This window comes from Fukomys damarensis, unplaced genomic scaffold, assembly GCF_012274545.1.
Source record: "Fukomys damarensis isolate Sample0158 unplaced genomic scaffold, DMR_v1.0_HiC HiC_scaffold_16, whole genome shotgun sequence".
Classification (NCBI taxonomy): Eukaryota; Metazoa; Chordata; class Mammalia; order Rodentia; family Bathyergidae; genus Fukomys; species Fukomys damarensis.
In genome coordinates, this window is record NW_022900928.1 from 106088506 (window position 1) to 106110379 (window position 21874).

Sequence of the window (21874 nt, forward strand, 5' to 3'; positions counted from 1 at the left end):
TGCTTTGCAAGCCCAAGGTCCCAAGTTCGCTCTCTGGTACGGGGGAAAAAAAAAAAAAGTCAAGAACAAAGAGATGCTATGCCAACACATCTATTTCCACCCTGGGCTCTCAAGAGAGCCTCATGCTAGATGTCCTAGGAGCCACATTTACAACCATAGTTGACCAGAAGATCCATACAACTGTCAGGTGCTTTGTGGAGTTTTGTCTCTGTTCTGATATAAAAATCACAAAGAGCCTATTTGAGTGACCATCACATCTTTGAAAACTTACAGAAGCCACTGGTCAAGAAGTAAATGTGTATTCTCAGGAATCACTTTCAGTTTTTTATAAACCACAATTACATTTGTAGTGTTGATCTGCTTTTACTTCTTAGTGTTTTCATAAAGCTACTTAAATTAAAGGGACTTAAGAAGCCTGTTCTTTAAATTCCTAATCACCACAATGAGCATTAGAATATATCAGATATAGACTTGGTATTTGACTATCGTATTACCTGCATCTATATTTAGTAAACCCACTGCTCCAGTGTTCTGAGTAGTGCTACCACAGCCATCAGAAACAGTTTATACTCTTCTCCAAACATCTGACATGTAAGAAATGCAGTGATTATTAGATGCTTCCAGCACTTCATTGTGCTGGCATTGACTTTTCTCTCTCTCTCTCTCTCTCTCTCTCTCTCTCTCTCTCTCTCTCTCTCTCTTTCTCTGAGGATTTTCCTTTCCCTGGTGTAAATTGAGCCACTGAGAGAGACTTGTAATTCAGACAAGAGCTCAGGTATTGGTCTGTTCCAGTTGGATTTTCTTTGCTCTTCATTTAGAATTTTTAAATCTTCTACCATGAACTCCAGCCTTGACAAATGGTAGGAAAATAAATAGAATTGCTAGTATTCATCAATAGAAAAGAGTAACTGGACTATATGTTCTTCGTTTTTGTGCTGCCTTCACTTTTCCATTTCCTGTTTATTGCTGTACTTTGCAGAGGAAGCAACAGATGTACTAGAAGTGGGATAGAATTGGGAGAGGGTTTACAACATGGAAAGCAAAGATGGTAAGTTTCCTGATAACAGGGCTTTAACTTGTTTCCACTGTTTCTTCAACCTAGCATAGTACCTGCAATCAACTCAATTTTAAGGCAGACAAAGAATGGCAAAAACACAGGAAGGAATTTTGCAGCTGAGAGAACAATATTCCACATGTTTTCCTGTGAAGGTGTTAGAAAGGACCATTCTCAATCTTCGATCATATTGGGTTTAAGTGGACATTCTGTTTCTATTAAGTTGTGGACTTTCTAATTAAGCCATGAAAAATTCTGTCATTGAAAGCAAATTCTTTTTTGGTGCTTTGTATTTTTGTCATTAAAAAAAAAAAAAAAGCTTCCTCTAACTAAATGCATAAAGCAATAGAATAATTGTGCTTGGGATGACATGGCATGTTTTCCAAGAGAATTCTAGCCCAAAGAATTCTTTCCAGTGCTCAGATTTCTCATTTTTGTCAACCATCCAGACCTGGATTTCTTTTCAATATATTCAGCAATTTTTATCAAACATGAGTGATATCTGGTATTTTTCCAGACAAGGAATGATTTATTTTCGAAGTGTGGAACTTTGTATGAGTGTCTTCTGTGGAGTTAGGGAGTGCTCAGTTTCAAGGCTTGGCTAAGAAAAGAGATCAATGAACAAGGCAGAATTAAAAGTTACCCATATCCTGGATTCTAGTGCTGTGTTAGTACTATATACTTGCAAAACTTCATGAAACTAAACCCTGAAAATGGATACTATACTGTAAGTTATACCTTAATGCATTTTTTAACTAAAAGAAAATAAAAGTGAACTCTGTATTTATCTGGACTGTATTTGCCAGGTCATGACATGGTGGGGCTCTAGGGAAATACCCCCAGTACCATGGCCTTGACTCTTCCCAAATCAGAGATCTCTGGGAGGCTCTGACTTGTACTCTTTCAAAAACACATAGGCAAGAGCTCAGGAAAGAGCTGCTTTGTGCTGTTCCTTAGCACAATTCTTCATGGTCTTAGGCTTAGTCTGTTTACCATTCAAATAAACATCATGAGCCTTATTACTCCTTTTATAAAATCAGTATGCCACAGGGTGAGATTAGGATCTCTCAAAGGCAAGTTCCCCAGGCCTCTGTTCTCACAGCAACTCCAGATCCAGGTCCATCTCAAATGGTAAACGTAAACAGAGAGTCAGACGGAGACTAGGAACTGATTAAGGCTGCACATTTTTGTGGCTCGAAGAATGAGACGCAGGCTGGAGATGCATACAAGCCATTTTTCTAACTTCCTTTTTCTTGGGTCTGCATGGGGAAGAATTTTCCTGACATGTTTTATATTTATATAAACCTAATTGCAAATTATTTGTATACTCCCGTGGTTTTCAGCTACTGGAGAATTGCTACAGGACTGGAGTTTAGGATTATTCACTTTTTCAGAAGTAGATAATATGAATGTATATATAGTTATAAAAGTTAATTATAGGCATGGCCATCTGAGCCTAAACAAGTTTGTCAGGGATTAAAACTCCAGTGGGCCACTACTTACCTCAGGGCTCTTTATTTTCTCCACTCAAGACCCTCTTTATCACAGCTTAGAAAAAGAATTTATCCTAGGCTTTTTGCTTTTTACCTTCTCTAGCCTGGGGATGTTGGAAGCTGTGCCATGGTGAGACAGAAGGAGCTACACCAAAGCCTTTCTCTACCTTGGAAGTTTCCAAAGTGTACGATTATCTGCTCTTCCCAAATAGTTCATCCCATACTACTTATCTTCATATTATACGTATCAATCAGCCTTCCTGTGGCTGGGGAAAATGCATGGTACCCAGAACTGAAAAGAAAGACGATTATTCATCTCATGGCTTCAGAGGTCTTAATCCATGGTAAGCTGGCTCCAGAGGCAGAAACATCACAGCAGAAGGGTACAGTGGAGCAAAGCTGTTTACTTCATGGCAGCTGGGAAGCAGAGGGTGGAACAACGCCAAAGAGGAAGGAGCCAAGGCCCAGATCTAATCCCCAAAGTCATGCCTTTGTGACCCAACCTGACGCACCTCATCCTCCAGGCAGCTCTTAATAAGTCAGCCGGACAGTGCAGCCTGTCACACCATAGGTGCCATCCTGTATATACAAACCTGTGCTAAGCATTACCGGCCTCTTGCTTTATTCAGATTTGTTACAATCAGATAGAAAATAAATCACTAGTAGATATAACTTTGGTAAAGTCCAAGTACAGGCTTATCTTTAGGTTAACCTACCAGGAATTTGGAGAAGGAGGTGAGATTGGCTTCGTTCTTCATTCAGAATCGACTGATTCTGCTCTCTTCTGTGTCAGCTTCAGTCTCAGGTCAGCTCTTCCATGTTATCAACATGGCCCCTCACAGTTCCAGGCTTGTCTCTCACCTTCTTGGCCACTCCACAAAAGAGGAATTTTCTCATTTTACTGTATCCAGCAAAGCTCCCAAAATTGCTTCAAGCTACTTTCACTGGGATATCTGCTTAATCATAAGCAATCACCATACCCAAGGGATAGAACGTTCTGATTGGTCAGTTCTGGGTCAGATGCCAGCTCTAGAGTTTGAGGGAAGTCACTGCACATGGAGTTCATGGACTGAGAGTGAGCTTGGATTAATTCCCCAAAGAGCACAATGTTATCATCAAGACAAAGCAGGAAATAGCAACTTCTCATCATCCCAACTCTGGTCACAAGGAAAGAGGGAATGGTAGAACCAAGGATGAAGGAAGAGAAAGGTAGGAGCTCTTATTCACGAAAAGCTTGTCCCATATTCACAAAAAGTGGGACAAATATCAATCCCCTCCCCAAAAAATTATCTGTCAGTCTAATGCCCCAAACCATTCTCTACTTACAGATCTAATTGTCATTTGATCACAGACTTCAAGCATGTTTCCTCAAGTAAATACAACCCACTGTTCCATCTATCCAGATAATCCCACGTGAAAGAGAAAGACAAGAGAAATCTGGAATGTTGTGTTTCTTCTGAGACCATGCCTGATAGTCTTTTGGCTGCTGCCCAGCTTCCGTTGGGTTTAGATTCCTGCATCATCAATAACTCACATTATAGCTGCACGTGTAATTGTGTTTGTTTTTCTCTCTGAGAACCTTAACAAAGTCAAGTCACCAGTTCTCTAAGAGTTGGCATCAATGTAAACCCACACATAAATAGCAATTAAAAATAGATGTAGGACAAGAAAAAAAGAACAACTGTTTAGGATGTACATTTTTTGTGCATTTTATATAAGATTTTTAAGTGAGCATAGTCCATAAATTTTTGGAAAGTGGTGATAACTTGCCTGATTTCCATCTGGAGGAAGCAGATTTTTGGAGGGGAAGAAGGTTTATGAACATATGAGAATATGTGTAAGACTGAGAAAAGCACGTAAGAAGTTACAGAATCATGAATAAGTAAATAAAAACTTGGGACTGGCAGAATAGTAATCATAATAATGGAAGCCAATCTTTATTAATCACTTACCATGCCTTCATGCTGGACTGAGGGATTTACATACATTCTCATTTAACCCTCCCAACTACTCAGTGGAGGCAGGTAACCATTACTATGGCAATTTTGTAAATGAAGAAACTGAGACTGTATTATAGAGGAGTATCCACTTACCCAAAGTCAAGCATTCATTAAGTAGAAACCCAGAACTGTTTGCTCTTAACCTCCCTGCCGTATCATCCCTTGATGCCTAGAGTTGATCTATGTTGGAAAAGGGGATTTCTTGGTTTGAGGTCAGCTGAGACCTGAACACAAACTTAGAAGGAAGTGATCAGGAGAGGCCTTAGAGGGAAAATATAAAAATATGTGTAGGAGTTCAGGTCATCAGAGAAAGGGAAGGCCACTTGAGTTGGCTAAAAATCCAAGGTCCAAAATGGCAGAGAGGAACTCAGGCCAAGAGGAAGTCTTGAGAAGACAAAGGCAATGGATCTATTAGCATCTGGATGACCCAGCAAAGACGAAGGCCCCCTGCCCTGAACATCAAGACTCCAGGATAGGAGGACTTTTGTGTGCAGAACTTCTGGCCTGGATAAAGCAGAGGGTCGTGCTAGGAATACTAACAGTATCTCATAATGGAATAGAGCTTTGTCAGCTACACAGAACTTTTCCATACTTCTCTAATTTGATCTTCTCCCAACAACCCTGTAAGTCTGACATTTCAGTCCCCATTTCAGAGTGAAGAAAATAAATATAGAGAATTGTTTCACTCAAAACCAGTGGCAGAGCTGGAACTCGAACACAGGTGTTTTGACTGCAAGCCCAATGCTCCTGTTTACTGTAGAATAGCTTGAAGACCATCAGAGTTGCCTAATTTGCCGGACCTGGCAGATGGGATGAGAACTTCATCACTGGGTAGTAAGCAAGATGCCTGTTGTGAGGTGAGAAAGATACCAGGCTGAATCCCAAATGAGTATGCAGTTAAGAGAAAGAGCAGCCTTTATTTCTATGGCAAGAATCTCCAGATAAAACTCACTAATAGATATTATATTGAATGTTACTAAGTACCAGGCACTGTGGAGCCAGTAGTGGATTCACAGGCAGTCTTTGCCATCATGTAACCCACAGTTTATTGGGTATAGACAAGAAAATAGGTAATTAAACATAGTGATTAGTGATTCAATAGAGTTCTGCCATACAGCCAATACTTTTCCTAAACAATACAACATCTGCACCGTTAAAGAGTTCCTATGATGTTACATAATTTTAATCCAGTTATGCCTTAAAATCCAGCATTACTGATGTTTAACCCAATCATGGCTTAAATTTTTAACACTTCTGACATAGCTTCATAACCTCACAGGGGGAGCAGCAGCTTCAGAAATAAAAAATAAGGACAAAGTGATATCTGGGACAAGTGCAGCTGGACAAAAACACATCTGTCTTGGCCTCTAACCACCCACCATGCCAGAATCAGCTTTTCAGTTGCCTCCTTTACAAGAATGGTCATCCCTGTGTCTCTACTCATCCAAATCCAATACCCTCCCCATTAGAAAGATAGCCTGTAACAGACAGCCCATGGCACTTATTCAGCACTGAGCTTGTATACCTTCTCATCTCTTTCCTTCTCTGCCCAGGTAGGCCATGTGATCCTCTGGGATTGACTTTGGGCTTTTGACTTTTTTTTTAGGTGCTTGATGGTATTTGGGGATAGGTTTATCACTGTCACCAACCAAAGAATAAAATGGCCTTTTGGGTCAAGGTACAATTACAAGTTTCATCTGTCCAGATTTAAAACCACAGAGGAAAGATAAGAGGATTATTCTTTAAGAAAGCATTTGATTTCTAAAAGCAATTCTGATCACCTATCCCTGACAAATGAAATGTTCCCTTGAAGCCATTTCTTTCTACCAGAAAAGGTAATAGAGCAGAACAAGTAGATGTAAATTTAGTTATTTTTTCCTATCTTGGTTTTTATTATTTTCAAATGGTGGTGATAAATGTGATTAACAATTTAATTCATGTTTGGGTTGTTGATTTTTTTTAAAACTCAACTGGGTAAATTTCCACATTTACAAAATGACTTTTAAGACTTAAAATTCTGATGACTGTTTTTCAGCCTCTGATTTTAACAAATTGTATAGTTCACTACACCATTCTTAATCAAATACGTAGAGAATTCCCCAATGAAATGTATAAGTATGTTGTAAATAAAACAATTAAAGGCCAATTAAAGTTCACACCTCATCAAATTGTTTAACAACCTGATAATAGTTAACTACATATATTCCTCATAAAATCATGGAACGAAGAGGTAAATTAGAGTCTACATTTGCCCTTTGTCTGAGGCCTCATATTACCCTACCGAGAGTAAGTGTAAAAAGTCTACAGTATTGCCTTGTTGGCATGGAAATGACCTGCATACTTCTCAAAGGGAACTGAAAATTCCGAATCAGTAATCCCATGAGGCAAGGCAAGTTTTCCTTCATAATTACACAAGAGTGATATAAGATCTTGGACATATTGCCCCCCAACTTTCCTCCAATATGCTTTTACCTGTATCATTTCATTCACTCTCGTGAAAAGAAAAACATATTATTTTACAGATGGACAAACCAAGACACAGATAAGTGAAGAGGTCTAGTGAGAGTCACCTTTGCAGGGGTCAGACTGAAGGGGAGCAATGTGAGCTGAGGTCATTTTGGACTGGAGCCTGTGTAGCTCCTGGTAGGGTCATGAAATTGTAACCCCCAGCAGCTCATTGGAGACCACCTATTCTAATGTCTTCATTTCAGAGAGTTGAAGATAAGGCCTGAAAAAGAAAATGACCTGTCTGAAAATCCCTGGGATATAACCCTGTCTTTGCAGTTCCTTTCCTAATACTGAATAGAGAATTCATTTTGAAAGATTCAAAGATGAAATGAGTAAGGTGATAGAAAATTTAGTCTATTTCCCAGGACCTTCGCTCTTCAAAGTAGGGCATTTGGAAAGCACACACCTGTAATAGGAGATACAGACTGCTCTCCCCATTGCCAAAACCTAGAAGGGTAGATTTATATTCATATTGCAAAGGGACAGCAAACCTAAACAGTACTGAAGACAGATAGGAAGTACTATAAGAAACAATATTCTAAGGAAGAGAAGTCCCCCACCTTGAGAGAGCTGCTTCAGCTTTGTGGTCTTATAGGAAGGCAAATCCAAGCTTTAAAAAAAAACATGAAAGCTGAATTTTTATGTGTAAGCCCTTGACTTTCTAATGTCAGCAACTAACTGAAAAAGTTTTAAACCTCATGTGAGCTCTGTGTGTGTGTGTGTGTGTGTGTGTGTGTGTGTGTGTAAAATGGTTCTACAGGTTGCAACCTCTGCTACATGATTTCCTGCAGTGACACATGTTAATATGGACGGGACACCCAGGGTCTGTGTCACTCAGCCATTGGGTATGGATTTGCTTATAAATGTGATTATCTGTTCATTCTAGGTCTTTGGGAAATCACTTTAGGATCCACATAGAAGGTCTGATTTTACATTTTTAAGAATGACTATGACTTCAAATTCTACAAGTACTAAGGACCTCAGTATGACTGATCTTTTCGTTTGTCTGTTTTTTTTTTTTTTTCCTTGCTCAGTTCCCATCAGACGGAAAGGCAGTCCTAAAATCCCCAGTTTATGCATGGAGTCCCTGAGGCTAAGAAAAACGTGAGCCACCTGGGTTGTATGCTATGTTCACTGTCCTGCACAGTTACATACACACACACCCCACCTCACTGATACATTCATCCTGCTGTCCATCAGACCTCAAACGCTAAGACCAACTGCCTCACCACAGGGCAAAAGAGATCTAATTTCTGCACACATTGGCTGGTTTGGAAGCTTGGGATACACAAAAGCAGAGGGAGAGATTAGAATCCCATCTCCCTGAAGCTCAAAAACAAGCGGGTGTGGGGCAAGTGGTAAATAACATTTCACTTGGTAATGGCTCTTTAGTTTGAAATCACTTCAGCATTTACTTTTAATTAATTTCTTTAAATTAGATGATTCATACTTATAAATATTTGCTTTTCTGTGATAAGCTTTTATTTAAATTATTAAAGCCTCCGCTTCATGACTGATTTTAAAAATTGAGGTTGCCTCTATACTAATAGAATGCATGCGATAAAGGGGAGAGGGACTGTCTTGTATTGGCCCCTATACCCACACCAAATAGGGCTGAGTGCAAAGGAAGCACTCAAAGAAATAGAAGAGAGGGTGGATTTTCAGTTTTCTTTGAATTGCTCAAGGAATCAATCAATAAATCAGGGAGTTAGAGAACAAATGTAGGATGAAATAACATCTCGCTCATGATAAAAGCTTGTCTTGCTCTCTTTTTTAAAAGCACTCATCTGTGGCTCTGGACCCGCATATTAGTTTGTCAAAGGGATGGGAGGTGGGATGTGGGAGGAGGGTTACGGAAAGTCTCGGGACAGTAAGTAACTATACAAGAATATTTGAGACAAAAAAAGAAGAAATGGCGAGAGCAGGGTAATTTCATAAGCTATCAATCAGCTTGGGCTATTATAAGCCTTGATTTGCTGGCTGCCCCATTTTACTAGCATCAAAGACAAGTATGGAACCTAAAGAAGCCAGGTTGACGAGCTATATTACAGCAGAAGGAGAAATGACAAAGAGTGCTCTGATTTCAATAAAAGAAGATTTGAAAGTAAAAGGTTGGTAATGACATTATTAACCAGTTTTTACTAGCAATGTAAGGATCAGCCAGAGGATGGAGAGACCAAAGCAGTATGAGGGAGCGGAGTATAAGTCATCAGTACCTGAGTCTCTTAATAACCTTTATTATTTGTTGAAAATCATCCCGACAATACAGTTCAGTAACCTTTTTATCATAAATCCATTTCATCTGCGAAACTGAAAGCTGAATAGAATGTGATCTTACGTAAAATCTCTCATGCTGCTGCTCCCTCCAAAGCACTCTGCTGAATAATGAGCTGGATTCTGTATGGGAGGGCTGAGTGGGGACACAGGCTCAGCCTAAGTGCACCACTGGGCACCACCTGGAGCCTTGGGAGATAAGACGTGCAGGCCGAGCATTCCTTCCTACACTGTGGAGAAACTCGTATGAGTTGCTTAGGCTCCACATCAAAATTAATAGAGGCCAAAAGCACTTCCTTCTAGGACCTGGTGGATACTGAGGAATGGGCCCACCGCTTTGGCACTGGACATCAGCAGACTGTTAGAATAATAATCTTGGAATCCATACAAATAAGTTTGTAGCAGAATAGGGTTTCAAACTCCATACTTCGCCCAAGTGACAGTGGTCCCTGAGCTGTCTTTCAACCACCGTACTCCAGTTACACTACTAACCTGCTCACTTCTTAAGACAGAAGGTGAATGGAGAGATTGGTGAAAATGTTATATAAATCTTAGTATTATAAATTTGGGGGAGTGTTAGTTACTCTTCTCTCATTGCTAAGACAAAATACCAGACACACAAAGTTAAAAGGGGAAAGGTTTATTTGACTTACCGTTCACAGAGGTTTCATTCTATAATTTGCTGGCTCCAAGGCAAGGTGAGAGAGGGGCGACAGTTCATGGCAGCAGAAGGCAGCAAAAGCAACGAGAGGCCTTAACAGTGTCTTTCTTCCAGTTTATCTTATTCAGACTACTTAGGGTAGGTAGCACTCATGCCCTTAATCCTATTGCCCTTGAGCCTCGCCCCACCATGGACCAGTCACGCTTTAGATTCAGCAACCTCTGAGAAAGAAAGTCCCACCTCATCCCCATGAGGCTTTAGGGGGACATCTAAACACAAGCCATAATGGGAGTGGTTAGCAGATGCGAAAAAAAGAAACCTTTGGCAAATTACACAATGAGTAACATTAAAAAAAAAAAAAAAAAAACTCTTACCAATTAGGTTGTCAGAATTTAAATTTGAAAGCTTTGTATCCAAAAATGTTCCAGCAGTCACCAAAGGAAGACTGAACTAACCTGCCTTTAGAAGTCATGCTGTGTTTCCATTTGAGAGTGTGATGCACTCCAAAATGGTTCAGAGCTTATGGCAACCAATCAGATGTTTATAAAATTCAGCTATTCTACAGAGTCATGTGCTTTGTTCTGCACATGAACCCTGTGGTTCTGCACTTCTGTAAAGGTGACCCACAACTTCACCTGCTTTCCTCTGAGTCCTAATGTACTATTGCTGGTGTAATGATCTACCTGAAAAGAGATTTAAACCTAAAATAAGACCATAGCAGGATATACAGCCACAAATAGTTAAAAGTACACTTGCCAGAAGCTGATGTCTAGGTGGGGTAAGGATAAGAGAGGAGTCCACATTTCTGACCGGCCTACCGCATGGATCATGTCAGTCCCTGAAGAGAGCGTTGGAGGCCACTGCATGTCGCCCAGGCTCCTTCTCTGCAATGGGATTCTTTGAAGTATGGTGCCAGCTCTATCAGGATAAAAATCCTCGGCCTTGGGGAAAATGTAGGTCTCCAGCTCCCTTTCATACTTGCCCATTTATGGTGTTACAGCCCCAGAATCTTTTTTATTTTTCAAATACTCCACTGATTTTTAATGACACTAACACTGAAGGTACAAATATTCCTGGCTTAATGACCTACATGTTTAACAACTGTTTTGGACTCATGAACCACGTTAGGACTTACAATGCGGGAGCATGAGCAGTGCAGACTTATGGTGCCTTCTATAATACACTACTATAATTTCTCTGCTTGTACTGTATAGTACTGTATAGTTTGATGTTGTGCATTACAGAACTGCCTGTAAGAGTTATGCATATAAACAAAGTCATCAAGTTGGAGTTTCCTATGACTATTTCTTTCTTTTGAATAATACTATGTACAGTTCCTCATTTAGCAACCAGTTCATTTAACGAGCTAGTTGCGGGAATTTAACTCAGTCATAAAATAAGGAATGCCTGTATTAAATCATGAACACAGGAACTTGCAAGTGGAACCACACAGATATCTGTTTTGATTTTCACAAAGACACCAGGAAACTGTTTACCTCAGAGAGAGGTGGTTTGAGATCTCTGAATGAGACTTCCTACAAAAACCTGTTTGCACCTTTGGGTGTTTCACCTGCTGTACCAGCAGTTTCAGCTTCTTTGGCTTCCAGAAGCCATTTTTTAAAAGATTTAAAAAAAAAAACTTTCTTATTTTTTCACTTATTCAGTTCTTTTCTTTAAAAAATATGTTTCCAAATGGAAATCAGTACCTTTCACCTGGCACAGAGCAGGTGGGAAGTATTGTGTGCAGTCAGAGGGTATACGTGGTCTCTTTAGTAGTCAGGCAAAGACTTCTGCATCTGCCGGCCAGTGCATGGCTCTTCCTGTGCACTTCCTGTGCAACTTTGGTTTAGATTAGTTAACCACTCTGCTCCTCGGTATCCTTTATCTGCAAATAAGAAATAATGATAGTATCTATCTGGTAGCACTGCTGCAAGGGGTGAAGGAAAAATGTGATGAATGTTTAATTTTTTGATTTATTACAGTAAAAGACACATTGCCATTAATCCCTCTGAAAATAATTCACCTTGCTTAAAACACACTTATCCCATCATTTTTGACATTTTCTAAAGCAGTTTTGGATCATGAGTGTCTTTACAAGGTATGATCAGAAATTTCAGTTATGATGAATGCTGCTGCCTAGCACCATCCTCTAGAAAACAAACTCATAAAATATTATGGTCTGTCTCTAGCCACTTTATTCACTGGAAGTGGCACCTTGTGACTTCAGGCTCTTCCCCGAAGTCAAAAAGACCACTAGAGGTAAACATTTTAAATCAGTCCAGGACATCAGAGTAGCCACAACAGTGCAACCAATGATACTTCCTAACAGACTTTCATAACTGCCTCAGAAAGTAGCAGGAATGACAGGATAAGTGTGTTTGAAGTTCAAGGGAGTGTTTTGAGGGAGGAAATGGCAATGTCTTTTACTGTAATAATTTTTTTTATTTAAACACATCCTATTTTTTTATCCCACCTCAGATGAGGAGTAAATAACGTGGAGAAAAATGCTTGGTTTGCTGTAGGCAATCAGGAAAGAACTACCATGCTCAGCTTGCTTTGAATCTTTGCAATTCTAAATCCAACATTTGAAAAGCTTGTTATTGAGCCCATCAAGTATAATGGCACTCTTCCCAATACTTACATTTCTACATCTGAATTTCAGAGTAATATGTTGGCAGTACCAGGATGTACCCGTGTCCTAATGAAATCATGACATGAAAACCTTTCCTTCCGTGGCCATACATGCAAAGGTGGAAATACTTTGCACTCCTTGCCCTTGGTGAGAAGTGATTCTAATGACCTAGTGATTGTCAGTAATTTATGTCAAACTCATTAGACTTTCAAGGGCAATAAGAGCAGTGACACATGATTTATTTTATTTATGTTAATTTAAAAGTTAATGGGAGGGGCAAACAGTAAAGATTGTCAGTGTTATATACTTCTCTAAAAATTATATGTATTTTGTGTGTGTGTGTCTTAGTTACTTTTTTCATTGCTGAAACGAAAAACCTGACACTCAAAGTTAAAGGAGGAAAAGTGTATTACAGCTCACCATTTGTAGAGGTTTCAATTTGTACTTGGCTGGCTCCAAAGCAAGGTGGCATGGCAGAAGAGAAACAGCTATGGTAGGCAGAAGGCAGAAAAAGCAGCAAGCAGCAACAATAGCAGCACTCTTTCTATCTCTTACATTCTATCCAGGCTACAGGCTCTGAGAGTGGGTAGTACTCACACCAAGCGCAGGGCACCCTTAGTCCTAGCATTGCACTGTGAATTAACCCCAGCATAACATTCTTTATTCCAGCATCACACATTCTAGATCTAGCCAGCTCCAAATATGACCACATATGGGACATCTAGACTCAAGCCATAACTCTGTGTGTGTGTGTGTGTGTGTGTGCGCCCGTGCATGCGCATGCGCATGCTCATGAAATCTAAAATAAATCAGGGACAAATAGCCTTTAGAACCACATATCTCACCTATACAATGTCCTGTCTTCAGTCAACCTTGTGCAAGAACTGTGTAATACTTTTCCTAAGGAGCAGGGGAAGCAGCCTTTAGGACCCACACTGTCTAACCTGTTGTCCCTCTAATTCTGCCCTTGGAAATAAGCTATCATCTTTTACATGACAGTCAGAGGAAACCCACAGTGTTTAGATATTGAAATCCCACAACCACTGTTGCAATAGAAAAAGAGAGATGATTTAAGTGACCTATGAAATTTATGGTGATTTCTGCACTGGTTGCTATTTGCTTTAAATAAAATCTCTTCTGTAGTTAAAAAGACCATAGGGTGACTACCTCATGGCATCACTGAAATGGATATCATGATTCTCACCCATTCAGGATACATTCAGAAATCTTTTGATTCCCACAAGATTTCCTTCTCTACATATGCCCTGAAGTGTGTCCTTTCTGATTGCTCTCTGCACCCACTTTAGAAGCCTATCACCCCTCAATTATTTGGGAGTAACTTGGGGGGGGCAAAATTATATTTATCTTAAAAATGTCTTCTGAGCCGATTGTCACTTTTATTTCCGCTTCATTTCCTTTTCAAACACTCCTTGGTGTTCCTCAAAGCAGCTATGACCACATTCCCTTTCCTTCTAGTTCTTTGTGACGAGCGGGGCCCTCTCCTCATAATGAAATGGGAAATGTGAGTGATGCAAGTGGGATTTTTTTCCATAATCATTTCTATAACGTAGGCCATCAAATGATCATTATATTTTATGATTCTGTAAAACCTACCAAAATCAAAGCTATGTAATATACATTGCAGAGAGTTCTGCTAATCCCAGCTGACCACATTTGTGCCAGGACCGATGATAAAGGCCTGGTAACTGGAAATCTGACCCTGCAGGAATTCCAAACACAGATTCAAAGCATCTCTGTCCACATAGCAAGGGCGGTTACGAGCCTCTTAGTTTGCATTGATTTTTTTTTTTAAACTTTGCAGTATTTGTGAAAATACCAGAGGACAAAAACTTCAACAATAGCTCACCCACTAAATCCTCTGTGCGGCATGCTTGAAGTATGGCTTTTCCACTGTCCACTCTCTGCCAATGGAGATAAGTACTTCTTTTGGCCCCAGGACTCTCACATCTCCTTATGCTTTCCCATTCCAACCCCATATTTGGTCACAGTTGTTTATTATCAAAAGAGAAAGCCATAAAGACAACCTTAGAAGTTAAAAAATTATCTTTGTTTTGGTTGCTAAGAGCACACACAGTACTTTACAGAAAATAACAGGTACAAGATCTTGCCCTTTCAAAACTTTTCCATAACTGAAAATTTTAATGCTTAATGTCTAAGCTATACATTCTCACCTTTGATCATAAATTCTTTACTGTAGTCATAATTTCTACTGCAAACATATTTCTTTACTGCTAAACTTCTCAAAACTTTACATTCTCAAAGCAAACTTTTTCTATGTCTTAGTTATTTTCTCTGCTTGTCCTAGTTACTTTCTCACTGATGGGACAAAATACCCAACACCCACAAGTTCAAGGAGGAAAAGTTTATTTTGGTTCACAGTTTGTAGAGATTTCGGTCCCTAGTCATCTGGCTCCAGGGCAAGGCAGAATCCCAGAGGGGCACTGCAGAGAAGAGAGAACTGCTCATGGCCTGATAGGCAGGAAGCAGAAGGTGATCAAGGGAGGAGAAATATATACCTGTTATGGTTTGTGTCTTGATGTCCCCCAAAGCCTCATGCAGTTGTAGGTGGGGATTTTTCTTTTCTTTTCTTATTTTTGGTGGGGGGGTGGGTGTATTGAGACAGGGTCTCACTATGTAGTTGAGACTGACCTGGAACTCACTATGTAGCCCAGGATGGTCTCAAACTTGCAGCAATCCTCCTGCCTCAGCCTCCCTAGTCCTGGGATCATAGGCGTACGACGGGCTTTTAGGTGGGGCTTTTTCTGAAGTGAATGAATGTAGAGTGTGTGATGCTAGGATTAAGGGCATGTGATTACTAAACTAGTACACCGATTAGTTTGGCACCACCCCAATCCCAGTAGTCTGGATAAGATAAAAGGAGCAGAAAGACACTATTAATAGGTCCTTTGTTGCTTTTGCTGCCTCCACCACCACAAACTGTTGCCCCTCTGCCACTCTGCCTTGGAGCCAGCCAAGTATGGACTGAAACCTCTAGGGACTGTAGCAAGCCAAATAAGCCTTTTCCCCTTTTGAGGACAGGTTTTTTGTCTCAGCAACAAGAAAAAAGTAACTAATACAATACGCTTCAGTTCGCACCCACAGTGACCACCTCCGCCTACCAGGTTTTACCTCCCAACATCATATCCCGCTATCAACCCATCAGGGAATAATCCAGCAGTGAGCATCACATTCCCACGATTCAGTCGCCTCCCAAAGCCCCATGCACAAGCCTTTGGGGGGACATCTAGATATAAATCATGACATGCTTCATGCTTCACCTTTTCAGCTTCATCTATCCTTTCTCCTAAATGAAGATCATTAAATGAGATACAGCCACAGTTCTTAAACCCAGCCTTGAGATAGCTAGGTGATCGTGATAAGCTCTGTATTGCAAAGATTTGTCAGTGAGACTTGAAGAACTAAAGCTTATAAATATTTCTCCTAATAAATTGTGGAAGACTCAAGTTTTCCTCCTCTCATGAATTCCCTTATTCTTTCTTGAGTTGGGAGGAAAGGGCACTGAATTACAGTAGATGATAAAAAAAAGTTTGCGTAATCTTAGTTTCTACCTCTCCCTGACATGAGAGGCTTATATGAAAGCCATCCATCATTTGTATTCTCATAGAGAAGAGGTGGGTTGATGCTGGGGTTGGGGGCACTGGACATCACCTCCACCTGTGGTTTCCTATTATCAACCCTCAAGCCTGGTACTTTAAACTATGTCTGCAACCATACCTGAATTTGTCAGTGTTTCCCTAACATCCTTTATGTGAAGCCCTATACCATTCTTTGGAAACACATACACAGACGCTGCTAGATTTCTGTGTTTATGACAGAAGCAAGAAAATTCCTTGCAAGAATATTAAAATATTCCTCAACTGATTAGTGAATAAATATACCTACGCTTCATTTAGTAAGCCTAGTTTATAGCTAATTTTGAGTCAAGATAACTCAATTTGCTAAGCGTCATTAAACATACTGACCTCCCTGATAAATCAAGGCAATTAAATTCTAATGAAAAATTTATTGAATACCTACTATGTTTCAAGTACTCTGCAAAGCAACAGAGATAAGACAGTATAATCTTGTTTTTGATGAACAAGTAACCTCTACTCTAATAGAAAGTTTACAGTCTTTCAGTGTTGGACTCAATCCAAGAATTTACTCAGCCACCATTTCCCCAAACCTCCTTTCTTCTGCAAAAAATAGAAATCTGGCTACTTGAACCATTATCAATCTCCAGATCCCAGTGAGTCCACTTCCTCCTTCTATTTCTCTCCTCACCCCCGGCCTCACCCACGTTTCACCCTCTAGGGTTGCTGTGTATGTTTGTGGCTTTTTTCTTGAGCAAACTCAGCCTATATTTATGAAACACCTATGGGATGCAGAGCTCCGCGCTGAACCCCAGGAGAGATTACTAGATGAATGAGACAGTACCTTCCTTCCCATGCCCCTGCTCCATGAAGTATGCAAGTAGCGCAAGATTGGGTGAAGGACACATGAGGTGGGAATGACTGGCTGCAGTGAACGCAGACCAAAGACTTTCTTTGCAGTTGATGATGAAGCAGGTGATGCAGAGATGGAAGGATTCAGCAGTGCTCATGCCCCGTCCTCTACTCCATAGAGTGCAGCCACTTTGTCCCTGGCGAAAGTTCTACCAGTCATTCTGTCCTCTGGATACTGAGCCCTTTCTACAGACAAGAATGTCTCAGCAGACATAAGGCACATCTTCCTTCCTTCCATAAAACAGAGATGTCAATACCAAGAGGCTGGCTGTCTGACCAGCTTAGCCTCTGATTTCCAGCTCCTTTTATGCTTCTTGGGAAACATTAACAGCTAAATTGGTTAAAAGAGGAGGACCTCATGTAAAGAAAGTGATGTTTCTTGTTTCTTTATATGTGAATAACCTACTGCTTTGTCATTCTCAGGCTTAACGGTTCACTTTCATTACTGTGCGTAGCCATATGATAAAAAAACTATATGTCTGGGACATTTCCTAGGAATTTTCAAAGCAAAATCTTAACTCTTCTGACTCTTAGAAATGAGCCTCTTCAGAAATAAAATAAAGCAAAAAACTCAAAAGGTATTTTCAAAACAATCACTTTAAAGAATTATAAAGAAAAATATGTATATTTATTTCTCTTTCCTCAAATAAATATGGTTTCTGTGTAAGATTTTAAATAGGAAAATTATTTTAAGAAAAATAATAACATACAAATAAGACTCGTGAGGTCACATGAAAAAGGAGGAGTCATGAAGCAGTGATACATTTGCTATTTGGGTCTTATCTAAATCAGAATCTCCTGAGGAAGCTTCCCCAGGATTTCTCAGAGTTGACTTAAAGCAAGTGGCATCATTCACTGTGATAAGCATTGCATAGCCCCAGAATAGGCTAGATTTGTGCTTTTTACAAACACTAAATATAACACAAAGCGACTATAAAAAGAGAAACTTAAAAAAAACAAAGCAAAAATGTCAGCTGCCCTTTCTTCCTCCTTTATCAAGGGCTGTAGTGAATAAGTGGATTTCTTTTTTTCTGTTTAAAAATTGTTCTTTTAAATATGCATGTGTGAATGTGTATCCATGCAGGCACACACATCATACATGCACATAATATCCACAGGAACTCAGAAGTTATTCTGACAAAAGTTTGTAGGAAATGCTGTCTTGAAAAAAAAAGTTATAAACAACGCAATAACTACCCTCCAAAGAAAAAGAAATCCTATAGAACTCTTTGAACTTGAAACAGTGTTCATATAGACTGACTCATTCTTGTTCTTCTCTCAGAAAAATTTAAAAATTATAACTGTTATAGTGAATTCTACACAAATAAATGACTTCAATTGTCTCATTTCTTGACAAAGAGCAACTACCTCTCTGGGTTTCTGCCACACATAAGCAAACTCCCAGACCTAAAATCTTCCCTCAGAAGAAGCCATCTGGGACCACAGAGCTCTCTTGAGGTCACCCTATCTGCCCATGGGAAAATCTCCCTCCTTCCTCCTTACAGTGAGAGTTGGATTTGTGGGAGGATGAGGTGTGCGAGACAAGATAGCCACCGTCCCCCACGTGTATGGACTGTGCAGTCAAAGTCGCTCAGGGTGGCTTCTGCCCCACCTGTCAGCACTTGATCTGGATTGTCTCTCCAAAAATTAAAAAGAAAAAAAGCATGCCTGTCTTTTATAATGTTCTGTTTTAAAAGACAGGAATCTCTAGAGAGAGACCAGGACCCTAAAAATCCAAGGCCTGGAATTCCTCCTTTCTCTCTTCCCCTTTTAAACAGGAAACATTCATACTAAGAGAGTCCAGAGGGAGAGATGGCTGTATGTTCATTTTAAGGCAGATAATGTTTGTATGTTGCAAATGTCAGTGATTTATCCTAAGGGCTTAAATGAGTACAGAAAAACCACATGTTTCACTTTGTACAGAAATATTTTCAGTAGATTTGAGAGAAAGCACAGGTTAAGGATTTTTTTTAAAGTGTTTGTGAAATCTCTAACATGAGCCAAAAGGAAATAGAAATGAGCATAGTCGAGTTGGGTCGGGGGTTAAAAAGTCTTACCATAAAAGATACAGGAGTGCTGGAAGTTTTCTAAATCAAAAGTGAAATTCCCAAGGAAAAAGAAGGTGAAAACTGTATCCTTTATTTGCCAAGGCTGCAATGACAGATGATATATTTGTGCTCTATTTGTCATGGGCAATTTAAAAGAGAGCAAAGCAAACTGCACTGAATAATAGCAGCTGATGCTATAATAACTTGTACGCAAACAATTTAATTTTTTTATCTGAAAACTCTCACTAACTAAATTACTCTGAGCCTGAGGATCTATCTCTCATTATTATACATAGCCAAATTAAGACACAAAAAGAGTAGAGAGTGAATTCTATTGTTCATCCTCATGGATCAGTTCACAGGCCGCCTGCCACGCACACTCCAGCTCAAGCTCGTCCAATCTCCATTGATTTGGCGAACATGGAGAGCTGATTTAACATCCAGCTCTGCATGGTACAGGGTGATTTTGACCCTCATTCACAGTGCCCGATTAACCACAGACACTGTCATTCTTTTAAGTGTCCTAGCAGTTTTTATTCTGACATTGGAGAGTTTTTCATTAATTATTATTGTTGCTGTTTTCTTTTTTAAAAAAATCAAAAGGGGGAAGGGACAAGTGGAAGGATTCAGGGACTTGATGGTGAATGATGGTGGCAAATATGGACACAGAAGGTTCATGGGGTTTTGAGAACTGCAAACAGAAGTTCTGTGTTTAGCCCCAGGCTAGACGAGATGCATCATCTGCACACTGTCTAGAAACACATTGCCTCTGCTATTGCAAGCAGATCAGAAGATGCTTGTTGTCTTCAGTAGAAAGATCCAGATGGGGTCACTTCCTGTTAGTGTTTATTCTTGCCCTGTCCCTTACACAGGGCAGTGTTCAGCTGTTTTGATTTTTCCCACTGTGCTACTGGCCTGGTGATACTTCTCAACTTGTGTATAAATCATTACGTCAGAGTTCTGGGGGGAGCTTGCCAAGCCTAGGTTGGGACTTTTTCTAGAAACTGTGGAGAGAAAGATACACTAATCATCACAGCAGTATGACAGCAGCCAAGCAGAATTAGGCCACAGCCCACTCAGTGAGCTACTCTGAGGTCTGGGAGGAAAGCACATAATGTGCACAGGGACTGTGTGACTCCAGGTGACCTCTACCTTTCTGAAACCATATCCAGGACAAGCTTCAGAGAGACTATGAAGGGATGGGGATCCATCTTAAACCTGGGTCCAGGCTTAAGAGAACCAAACTCATTGCCTTGTTGGGGGAACTAGCTCAGCTACTATGATACAGGCCAGCATAAGAGGGTATAATCAAGAAGTGTGTTTCTCTCGCACGTACCAATCTATGCATAGGCAGTACTTACTGACATGGTGGCCTCGTGGAGCTGAGGGCTCAGGCTCCCACACTCTTTCTTCTTCAGCCAGTAGTTTTCACCTTGAGGTCTAGCTTGGCTGCTCCAGTGGCCAAAAGCAAAGAATAAGGTAGAAGGTTCCCTCTTGTGTTTAAGGGCACACATCACTTCTACTCACATCCCATTGGCCAGGCCTGGTCTACAACCACAACTAACTGCATGGGAGGCTGAGAGCTTGGTCTTTAGCTAGGCAGCCAATGGCATAGTAACTGCTGACATGTGTCTCTTCTCTTTCCAGGGGGGGACCTGCAGACCCTGTGGACTATCTGACAGCAGCGCCTCGAGGGCTCTACAAGGAAAGGGAGCTTCCATATTACCCAGGGGCTCATCCTGCCCACCCTTCAAAAGGGGGCTATGCCTGCCCCCCAGATCTGAGGGTGACAGATCTCCGGTACCCTCAGTACTACCCACCCCCACCAGTCCCCCAGCACAAAGGACCCTTCCGACAAGACGTTCCACCTTCTCCTCCTCAGCACCAAAGAGTGCTAGCCTATCAGGAAATGGGCAGAGCAGGGCCACGAGGGGGCAGCCCCGACCAGCACCCCTACCGAACCCAGGATCCCCGGCAGAAGAACCCCATGACTGCAGCCGTATAGCTGAACATCACCAAGACCTCACTCAGCAAGGAAGAGGTCTGAAGCCACTTTGCACTTCCTACACCTCAAGGCCTTCTCCTCATTAGGAATTCTCCATGGTACAGATTGGCTTTTTCTCACTGAGGTTGCAACACTTGATGGCTAATCAGACAGGAAAAGAAGGAACAGGAGGTAGATTCAGAAGAAATAGAAAGAATAAGATCATAAAATACAGTACTTCCTGATACTTGAAAGTCTTCCAGAATTGGCCAGCCAGTACGAGTGAACTGAACAACAATTAAAGATGGAGATAAACCATGCCGTGCCTCCCTGGCTAGATAACCTGTGTTCATGTGTCCCTGCCCGCCATAGAGCTGCCACTGCAGAGCAGCCTCTGCCAGGCAGTCAGTATCACCATTCCAGGGCTCGGCCACAGCCCCCTTGGTGCAGCTGTCAAGACCACAGATGGGCCAGTGTCACTCTTCCAAGGTAGCCCACCTTCACACCACAAAGCATGTTTCTTTTCCCACTCTTACTTAGCCTGCACTCGCTCTGCAGAGCCTATTTCTTTTCCCACATTCAATAAAACTTTGCTGCCATCAAAAATAAATTTAAAAAAATTTAAAACCCTGCAGAATGACAGAGTAGACAGCCTGCAAATCTGGGCATTGTAGTAAGTACAGTTTTATCATTG

The 21874-nt window shown here is 40.7% G+C and overlaps 1 protein-coding gene across 1 annotated transcript in view; it reads left to right on the forward strand.

Annotated features, from left to right (window-relative positions):
- Pard3b (par-3 family cell polarity regulator beta) overlaps window positions 1–21284 on the forward strand; it is a 1085411-nt gene extending 1064127 nt beyond the window's left edge. The window contains exon 27 of the mRNA XM_033763978.1: window positions 20844–21284. Within this exon, the coding sequence (XP_033619869.1) occupies window positions 20844–21201 (358 nt within the window). The 3' untranslated portion in view covers window positions 21202–21284. The remainder of the gene's footprint in view (window positions 1–20843) is intronic.
- The last annotated feature ends 590 nt before the right edge of the window (window positions 21285–21874 follow it).